The sequence below is a fragment of the Haplochromis burtoni genome, unplaced genomic scaffold (assembly GCF_018398535.1).
Source record: "Haplochromis burtoni strain Fernald_Lab_line unplaced genomic scaffold, NCSU_Asbu1 Contig_235, whole genome shotgun sequence".
Lineage (NCBI taxonomy): Eukaryota > Metazoa > Chordata > Actinopteri > Cichliformes > Cichlidae > Haplochromis > Haplochromis burtoni.
This window is the reverse complement of record NW_024582596.1, coordinates 680,238-691,272: the sequence shown is the minus strand read 5'-3', so window position 1 is coordinate 691,272 and position 11,035 is coordinate 680,238. Positions and strand designations below refer to the sequence as shown.

Below are 11,035 nucleotides of genomic sequence, written 5' to 3'. Positions count from 1 at the left end.
GGTGCCGTAAGGGCTTAACTGACGCACACTGAATTTAGTCTAACTACTGAAACGTCTACACTCAAGCTCACACACAACTAACGCAAACACGAACTCTACAACTCGAATTACTCTCACACACACTACTGAAACGCTCTCACACACACTACTGAAACGCTCTCACACACACTACTGACGTCACAAACACGAACGTCTCACACACACTACTGAAACGCTCTCACACACACTACTGGCTCTCACACAACTGATAGCTCTCACACACACTACTGAAACGCTCTCACACACACTACTGAAACGCTCTCACACACACTACTGAAACGCTCTCACACACACTACTGAAACGCTCTCACACACACCACTGAAACCAGAGGCATTTCTGCTGAACAGGAAGTTGTTTCCTGACAAGGAAACTGATGGAAAAAGTGGTATATTTCAAAACACTACAAGGATTTCTACTCAGCAACCTGCTAGTACAGCAGTCCCCAACCTTTTTTGCGCCACGTAAATGATATAAAAATAAAAAAACGATAAATACCATGAAAACCATAAATAGAAATGTGTTCGAATTTTTGTGGAGGAATAAAACCCATTACATAGAAAGATCTCAGCTTGTGAAGGGATACAATAAAGGTGGTATCAAAACTCCAGAATTGGAATTTATGGTTGGCACCCTTAGAATTAAATGGTTAAAATCTTGTCTGTCACAGCCAGACTCTACTTAGCTCCACATCCCATGATTCTTGTTTAATAAAATAGTATACAGGATTAGACTTTATTTTGAAATGTGATTTTGCGGCAAATAAAATCCCCATAAAGATATCAAACTTTCCAAAACAGACGTTGCATTTTTGGGAAAATGAGATTTACCCACAACTTCTCCCCATAATTCAACCTTATGGAATAATAGGGTAATAACACTTAATCAAAAATCAATTTTCAAGAGTGACTGGTTTGAACAAAAATATTATATTCATAACAGATTTGTTGGATGATAACGGTGTCATTCTAAGTTACACAGACTTTTCAGAAAAATATTGTCTAAACTGTTCTCAAAGAGAATATAACAAATTTTGTGAACTGGTCCCACTGCCTCTGCTTCATTTGATTAAAATTTTTATGATATACAATAATTTCTCATCAGTGCTCCCAAATTTATTGCTAGGGCAATGTCAGCTGTTTGATAAAATCTTCTGAATCAATTCATTTTCAAAATATAAAATTCAATTTCAATTTAGTGATGATCATTTTCAAACCATAAATTCAATTTCAAATTAGACTAATTCAAATTCAGTTTCCAAAAGCATTTATTCAAGTTACAATTCAGATTCAATCTGAGCAATTCAAATTCAAATTTAACTTATTCAAATTCAGTTTCTGATGGCACAGATTTCTGCCCATACTCCCTCCCCGCTCTGTTCCTGTGCAAATCTAACTACCGCCCCTCCCCCTTCTTCCCAGCGCAAAGCACAAGGCTCGCATGCAGAAAAAAAGTGCGAGGGAGAGGGTGAGAGAAGGGGAAAAAAAAAAAACACGGCTAGCGATAAGGAGCTGTTTCGCGTCGTTCACGTCAAAGAACCGGCTCTAAGAGCCGTTTCGTTCGCGACCGACACATCACTAGTGTGTTAGCCCAACTATTAGCCTAAAAATCAGTATTATATGAATCATGAGATTAAAACACACTTACCTAGCCTAGCATGTTTTAGGTCCTGCAATTGGTCCGTCGGGTTATTGTCTCCCCAGAAACACTTCCCTTGTGCTTTTGGAAATCTGTTTTTTTCCTGTTTCTGTTTTTTTTCTATTTCTGTCTTCTTTTTTTCTATTTTTGTTTTTCGTATTTTCATAATGTTTTGTGTGCTTCTGCAGAATTTTTCTTATTGCTGGTGTTTTGTTAAGTAGCAGTCCGTTTGGTCTCTCAGGGCTCCATACCTTTGTGACTTTCCTCCCTTCATACTCGAGTTGAGACTGATTCAGTGCAATTTATATTAATAGATGGTATTTTCCCAATACCAATTATGATGAGCTCACCTCTACACTTCCATCTTACTGTAGCACCACCCTAAGTCTGTCAAAGTTTCTGAACTTTTTCCCTAGCATTGTAAACGTTGTTTTAAAAATAAAAAAAAATTTAATTTAATTTTTAAGAAAAAATTGCAGTAATGTTTTAAAATTGTGCCTTTTCACGCTCTAGTTCTTGCCCTTTAATTTGTTCCTCCTGGTTAAAAGTTTCCTGATGTTGTAATATCATTAATTGTTTTTGTTGCTTAAAAATTAAGGAGCCTCCAAGCCCACCAAAGCAGGAACAGCCTTAACAGAGGACTCAGGACTGCTCAAAATGATGTACTTCCATGACTGCCTTGGGCAATCTATGCCAAAATGCACATCAAAATTTTAACAGCTGACCTATTGTCAAATCTTCCTTCATTTTAAAAACAAGGAAAAGCAAAGCCCAAATGTATGTGAAGGAGACTGTAATGTGGACATTTCTTTTTCTTTTTTCTCTCATTTGGATGTTAGGATTTATGATTGCGTTACGGAAAGAAACATAGTTTGTGGTGTCATGTGGTGCCTGATTGCATTTTGCAAACACCTGCGTTGCCTGCCGACTGGGCTTTTTTGGTACACCTAGCTTAGCCTGTCAAGACAAATCTTTCCAACTCTGAGTGAATAAAATTTTTTCTAAACTGCGTGATGCTAAAGTAGGTATGCTTTTGCCTGGTGCAACTTGTAGACGTGTATTTTTATTACTTTTTGTGGAGGGAAATATATTTCTTAATTTACACAGGAAACTTGGATCTAAAGTGTAAGCTGTAGCTATGCTTGATTTGTATTTAATTGGGTATTTTTGTACTAATATAATATTTGTGCCTGCAAAGCTATTTTTTAAAGAGAAAAAAAAATATTGTCACTGTTTTTGGTTATGTATGAAGTGTTGTGTGCACTAACTGCCTTATAAGAAGTTTGGTAAAGCAAATGTATTTATATTCCAAAGTATGAAAAGTATACTAATAATGGCAATGTTTCATTTCAACGTATAGTATGTTGACATGAAATAAAGCAAATGCTCTCAAATTATGGAAACGGCCAATGGGATGTGTTTTGTTTGACACGTGATGCACATGTATATATTTGGTGGCTGTCATTAAAGTTGCTCTCTCTTGGGGCGTGTTCATCATCCAAAATGGCCAAAGGCTGATGTCTGTTTATTCGTCCCTACTTATCGTTGGCGCAGTCTATTATTCATGTCAGACTTCTCTGTGGATTTCATTTTCTGCTAACATAGTAACTGCAACCTTTTGTTCATTGTACTCCTGTATTGTCAGACAAAGTGAGTGTTTAAAACACATAGCCTCAAGCTATTTCCCTGCAATCTCACACGCTTTATCACCTAAACAAAGCTAAACACAGGTCCAAAGTTTTGTAACCAAATAAAGGGTCTGGGGGAGTTACATTTGTTACAGTTCTAAACTGCACCCTCTGATGAAGATTAGTCTCAAGAAAAGTTGGATATTGTTGAAAAAAAAAACAACAACTCTCCATTTAATGCTGTGATGATCAATGGTATCGCTATAGATGATAAGAAAGTGGGAGAAATTACAGATTTTCTTAAAAAGGTTTCGCTCCACTAATAGGATCATATTAGTAGATGAGCAAACCTCTAAACTGCATAGACAGGCAGTTGATATAGTAGTACCCATTCCAACCTCCCTAAACTTAAAAACCTAGCTAAGGTAATTGGCAGGGATTATGTTCTCAAGGACATTATGGCCCAAATCAGTGAGTCATCCACAAATCTTTTGCCTTCCACAGCCGAGTTACTACCTGATTTAACTGAGACCCACCCCACTAAATCCCGTGTTAGAGTTGACTCCCAGAAAGTACCACTTAAATCACTTGGTGAAGTTCAGATCGCTCCAGCAATACACGTGATCTCAGTCCATCAGATTGAAGCATGTAGTGGAGGAACACATTGTAAAAAGGAAATACGGTACACTGCAGATTCAATCTTCGCAGAGGCTGCATCTGCAGGCTGCAAAATTCCTAAACTGAATCCTGAACCATACTTTAACATCTGGTGCTCCAGTGCTGAACTGATCAGCACTGATGTGGTCCTTCCATATCAAGCATCAGAGGTTGAGGAGAATTCTTAAAAACCTTTTATCTCCAGCAGTTGATGTATTAAAACATTTAAGCTTCAGTAGCTTACTTGCTATATTTCCACTTACCCAAATCTGATTATGGAAGGAGCCATTCAGCAATGGCTCCATTGACACAGTAACTACTGTTTTATATTCTGGAGCTCCACATGAAAGTAAGGAGAAGAAAGACAGGCTGCAGAGCTAGAGTGAAGTCTTGGGAAAACCTTCCATATCATATGTCATTACGAGAAATCTAAGATCTCTGTCCGATAAGATGGAAGAGCTAACAACATTAACCAGTCCGCACAAGACGTATTTCGCATCTTCACAGCAAAATCTCCAGTGTTAAATTAACACTGGAGATTTTGCTGTGTTGTGCTTCTCAGAGAAGTGGGTGAATTAATTCGTTCTGGACTCAAAAAGCAAAGGAGACTGGCAAAAGGAAGGAATTTCTACTGGAATGCCACCTCGGGTCAGATTTTCATCTTGGAAGATGCTGACTGGTTGACAGGTGGGCAGCAATAAGGAAAGTGAAGGAAGTGACAGTTGATACTTTCATTGTTTTTAACACTCTTTTTCACTTCAGGTCTTTGTAAGTTATAACGCTCTTATCTGCAGCTGGCGATGGGCCAACAGCAGCACACGAAAGAGTGGCCCACAGACTCACTGTACCAAATATTTTGAACACTGCCTCACTGTGGCAATACGGCTCTATGGAGGCAGGCAGGCCATCCCCAAGCTGCCAAAAACAGTGAATGTGCTAGACAAAGAGAAAGGAAGTGACACCTACAAGAGAAAATTGGAGGAGTGGCTTAAGGGAATAATGCAAGGACATTCTGGAGGGGTCTGAAAACAATCACCGGCCAAGACAAAGCCAGCAGAAGGTGCCCAGAATATGATGGAAGGTAGTGGGCTAACCAACAAAACTGAGTGTTTAAAACAATGAAAAGTGATCCGTGGTTTTCATGCTGTATTTTTTCTCTCTTCTTCTGTTCCTGGTAAACTCCACAGTTGCTTCGTTCCCTATTCTGACCCACTTGTCAACCAGTCACCATCTGGCCCATGCATATGTCATCCATATCCAGTGACATGCAGCTGAGATTTGGGATGATTAATGGTCAATGAAAAATTGTTATCCAAACGGAAGTACATGCAAAGACACAAATTTAAAATACAGTCACTTTAACGAAACAAACTGCACCATAATCTGGTTTATAGTTTTCAAAAGATGTGTACGTCTATTACATTTGCGCAATATTTCATCACTGTATGTGTATATACACATAGTGTGTATGTGTCCTTGATTTCTTTAGTGAAATCAAGGAAATGATAATGCTAGGTAAGTGAGCACTTTATGTGTATACAGTCTGTACAAAGACGTGGTTTGCAAGTTTAACTTGGACTTGTTGCTGATGTTGTGGGCAGAATACGTAGTCTTGATAAACCCAAAACATGATGGATCTGAATACTTGAGAAATTTATGATCACAAAGCATATGTGCCATAAGACAACTTATTGTAGAAACAATGGTAAAAGCATCTGTGAATAAATTTGCTGAATAACCCTTTACAACTTTACATCAATAATCCTTGATGTTGAAAATAAAAGCCTCCATCAAGATTTTCACTTGATGCGATATTTAGATTGACATTTAGATTATGTTTAAAGTTGATTTGGTTAAACGTTTTCAAATGTCGTTCGATTATGTTCAAATGTTAAATTTCACATTGCTTTCTCTTGTCCTTAATGGAAAATGAAAAACATGCTGTAAAAATAAGACTTATTATTAAGCATCCAATTTCAACCTACCCCTGTATTCTTAAAGGTGTAAATTGGACTTCTGTACTATTAAGTTAAACATTTGCATTGATTAAATATGCTGATGTCATTGCTGAAAGACCCAGCATACACAGAGGAGCTCAGGTGAGAGGCACATATTCATTTTTAATAGAATTACCTTTACCTATACTGTAACTTCATGAGTGCTGCAATGCTGCTTTGCTCTCCTTATACAGTTCCTACCTTCTCCTGCATTATAGGCGAGGATGGAACGAGTTCTGGTCTGTTTGCCCTCTGTGTTCTTTCCAGAGCAGGTATGGGAGCAGAGAGACCAGGAGCTCCAGGGGCTCAAGGCACAGTCCTTAGGGCAAGGCACCTCGCAGATAAATGGCATAGGAAGGATGGCATCCTGGCAGAGTTGTCGATCCACATGTTCACCTGGTTGAATACAAAGAGAGTTAAGGTACTGTGCCAAATTTAAAATGTGTTATAAAGTTAAAAGATAATAATAACATTCATTAAATTAAACAGGGCTAAGAAAGCAACATCAAATTTCCTTCAAAAAGTCACTTTAAAATAAAGGCTGTGAGCATGAAATGTTGCTTTTCTTGGTGGGACTGCCAAAATGACTAAAGGGAAAATTGCACTTTCTAATGTGGTAACTAATGTAACTAATGACCAACATTGTAAATTCTTTTGCATCACAGTTTTATTGCCTTAAATTAAAAAACTGAAATAAACAGCAACAATAAATAATTTCTGGCGCCACTCCGAGCTGGCAGCCAGTATTAGTAGCTCCGGCCTGACCGAGTCCTTTTTTCTCTTTCTTTGTTGTTTCGTGTTCTTGTTTTTATATTGTGGACTGTACTACTCCACATTCGACCTCCGAATTTTATGGACAATTGTGTTTTTTACCATATTTTTTACGGCATCTGTGTCCGGAGAGTGCGTGGAGGTGTTAGCCCTCGGGGTCTCCACTGTTCTGCCTACCGCCGAGCGAGCCAACATCCCCCGCGAGGTGAAGAGGAAGACACGCGGCACTCGGGCGGGGATCAAGCATCGCAGTAAGGTTAGGAGGTACCGGCCAGTGATTCCATCGGGTATTATGGGGAAAGTGAGATCTCTCCCCAATAAAGTGGATGAACTGCCGGCTCTAACCCGACATCAGAGGAACTACAGGGAGTGCAGCGTGATGTGCTTCACAGAGTCGTGACTAACCACGCTAACTCCGGACTCACACGTAAACATTCCATCTGATCCGGGCCGACAGAACAACGGAGAGTGGTATGAAGAGAGGAGGGGGCCTGGCTGTGTTTGTGAACGATAGATGGTGTAACGCTGGGCATTTATCTATCAAAGAGACGCTAAGCTGACCTCCTATTTGGTCTCCCTAAAAGGTCCCTTCATAAACTCCAACTTCTTCAAAATTCTGCAGCTCAAGTCATAACTTGCACTCCGTTAAGAGCTCATATTACCCCAGTTCTTCAGCAGCTTCACTGGTTGCCCGTAGAAGCCAGGATAAATTTTAAAATCTTACTTGTGTATCCATAAATCTGCTCCTTCATATTTGTGTGACCTGCTCACTGTTTCCCGCCCTCTCAGATCATCATCTGCTATTCATCTTACTATTCCATCCTCACGCCTTGTTGCTATGGGGAACAGAGCTTTCAGTCGCTCTGCTCCTCGGCTCTGGAACTCTCTTCCTCCAGCCATAAGAAATATTGACTCCCTTTCCATATTTAAGTCACAGCTCAAAACACATCTGTTTAAACTGGCTTATTCGCTTTAATGCTGATTTTATCTGTTGTCAAGCTCTGTTTTGCCATTTTAACTTATCTTATGTATTTTATGACTATTGCTCCTTTTATTAATTTTGTTCTTTGTAAGGTGACCAAATAAAATGTATTATTATGATTTATTATTATTAAGCTGTAAGGACATTGAGCTGCTAGCGGTTAGCATGAGATCGTACTATCTACCGCGAGAGTTTCCACACGTCATTATGATAGCTGTGCATGCCCCGCCTTCTGCTAACGCTGCAGCAGCCTGTGAGGTCCTGCACACTGTAACCAGCAGACTCCAAACACAGCACCCTCAGGCCCTTTTCCTGCTCTCTGGAGGCTTAAATCACATCTCCCTGTCGTCCACTCTCCCCACCTTCACCCAGTACGTCACCTGCCACACCAGAGACAATAAAACATTGGACTTATTGTATGCCAACACCAAGGAGGCATACAGCTCATCACCTCTCCCTCCCCTGGTTCATCTCCAGCCTGTGTATAATCAGGGGTGCACATAAGACCTGCAGGGACACCGGCCCTCGTGGACTGGGATTGGGGACCCCTGCCATAACAGAATAACACAACCAGATAAAGGACCGAGCAGACAAGGAATTTTACGAGCGGCAAATAGTTCATCACATAGCATGAGTGTTTCTGCGGAGGGACTCGCCTGACCATAAGTCCCCCAATGGAAAGTGTGGTGGTGGGGTATGCCATGTCTCCCAACTGCCTGGTGCACATCACCACTCCTCACCTATAATTAGAGTTGGTGGGTTTAGCACACAGGCAGCAAGCCACCCACTTGTCACAGCGATTGCTAGCTACCTGCCTGAGACTGTGCTGTCCTTAAAGTGGAAGTGTGAGCCTTGTCGATGCCCATCGTCATTGTTGCAGCACTGGCAGTCCTACACCCAAGCCTTGTCGCTGCAGCAGCTCGGCACAAATGCCTTGACACTGCAACAGCAGCAGTCACCACCCAGCACATCATCAGTCTTTCCACCTGGATCAGTCAACATCAGGACCGCACCCGATTCCTATGGCTAGGACAAGGGCTGCCTGGATAAGCCAACACTGGGCCCAAGCCAGAGAGTGATTCCCTATCCACTAGAGATTGAACATGAGCAGAGACTAAGCACACTACATCCATTCCAGTTTCAAGGCTGAGGGCGGTCAGGCCCCAGCCTCAGCCTCCAGAGTTAGCCAGTATTGGCTGTGCAGGACACTAAGGCCTTCTTCTTCTGCTTGTCCATCCACCCTTTAATTCTACAGTTTTGACTTTTAAATTTGTTTTGTTCTACAGCAACTTGCTCTGTTTATACTATCTCTTTCTCTATGTGTGTGTTTAAAAGATTGTAATGCTATGTTCTAAGCTGTAAGACTCCAGAAAACCACAGAGGAGAGTCATGGCAAAAGTGGCGAACTTTCCCTGGAATTGCCGGCCGATCAAATTTAACCCAAGAGAGTAGCGATGACTCATTCAAGAGGTCACAAAAGACCACAGAACAACATCCAAAGGACTGCAAGCCTCACTTGCCTCAGTTAAGGTCAGTGTTCATAACTCCACCATAAGAAAGAGACTGGGCATCAACAGCCTGCATGGCGAGTTCCAAGACGAAAAACATTGCTGAGTAAAAAGAACAAAAAGGCTCGTCTCAGTTTTGCCAGAAAAGATCTTGACGATCCCTAAGCCTTTTGGGAAAACACTCTTTGGACTGATGAGACAAAAGTCAAACTTTTTGAAAGGTTCGTGTCCCGTTACATCTGGTGTAAAAGCAACACAGCATTTCAGAAACGGAGCATCATACCAACAGTAAAATATGGTGGTGATAATGTGATGGTCTGAGGCTGTTTCACTGCCTGGTACACTTTCTGTGGTAATGAAACCATAAATTCTACTGTCTATGGAAAGAGAATGTCCAGCCATGTGTTTGTGACTACAAGCTGAAGCACACTTGGGTTCTGATCCAAAACACACCTGCAAGTCCACCTCTGAATGGCTAAAGAAAAACAAAATGAAGACTCAGGAGTGACTTAGTCAAAGTCCTGACCTGAATCTGACTGAGATGCTCTGGGATGAGCGATTCATGCTCAACCCTCCAACATGGCTGAATTACACCAATTCTGCAAAGACGAGTGGGACAGAATTCATCCACAGCGCTGTAAAAGATTCATTGCCAGTTATTGCAAATCTTGACTGGAGTTGTTGCTGCTAAGGGTGGCCAAACCAGTTTTGGAGATAAAATATCTGTATTTCAGGTTCGGGACCATGCCTACAAACACACCCCTTCCGGTTCTTATCTGTAGGAGCTGCTATCAGTCCCCTCCGAGGCCTTCCCCAAACCAGAGATCAATTCATGTTTAAGCCATTCACCCCTTTATCTACTAAAAACACTGTCAAACCTAAAACATACAGGACATGGGCCCAGGTAGTGAAATTAGATTTAGGGGCAATCCCTTTTTCACACAGGGTCATGTCATCCCCTTAATAATAAACACCTTCTTTTAGAAACAGCATTTTGTATTTAACTAGTAACAAACAAAACCCGAAACCATAACTCACAGAACAACATGCAGGAAAAAACATAAGGAGGTGACATAGGGGATGAGGAGTGGAGAATGAAGGGCAGAGAGCCACAGATATTCACCAAGTTACACAGACAGTGCAAGGACAAACAGAGGCAAACACACACTATAAATACACACCAGGTAATGAGGAAATGACACGCAGGGGTGGAGACAGCTGAAACTAATGGCATAACGAGACACAGACCTTCAAAGTAAAACAGGAAACTCACAAACTGTTTTGCACCACAAACTCCGGGACATGAACAGAGCACAGGGGAGAAGAACACAGGTAGGAACAATAAAACACTAAACAACAGAACCAAAACCCGAAGAACTAAGAAAACAAGAATTAACCCGAAACATAAGATGCCACCAATAATAAACACAAAACACTGGGTCTAACAACCCAGGACCATGACACAGTTCGACTACAACAACAATAGACCACAAACTCAGAATCCCAAGATTCTGCCTCCTCAGGCAAGAAGCTGACGAGCATAAAATGCAAAACTGCAAAACTACCAGACTGAGAAGCAGCTTAATTCCAGAAGCTGTGAGACTTCTCAATGCATAAATGGAGAAAAACTGATATTGCAGCACCTTAACCACTACTGACACTTACTGACACCATCACTTTATCACTGCTGGTCATCAAGGCCTTTTGCTGCTAAAGTAGTTATACCTACATTCTATATCCATACTCCATACTGGTACTCAGGTTGTTGCACTCTATTTATCGTATTATTTTATTACTTGTTATTCTGTTTTCTTAAC

General features: G+C 40.9%; 1 protein-coding gene across 1 annotated transcript in view; it reads right to left on the bottom strand.

Moving 5' to 3' along the window:
• thsd7aa (thrombospondin, type I, domain containing 7Aa) overlaps nucleotides 1-11,035 on the bottom strand; it is a gene marked incomplete in the record, with an annotated part of 199,123 nt that overhangs the window by 89,524 nt on the left and 98,564 nt on the right. Inside the window, 1 exon segment of the mRNA XM_005937818.3 lies at nucleotides 6,159-6,353. Within this exon segment, the coding sequence (XP_005937880.2) occupies nucleotides 6,159-6,353 (195 nt within the window).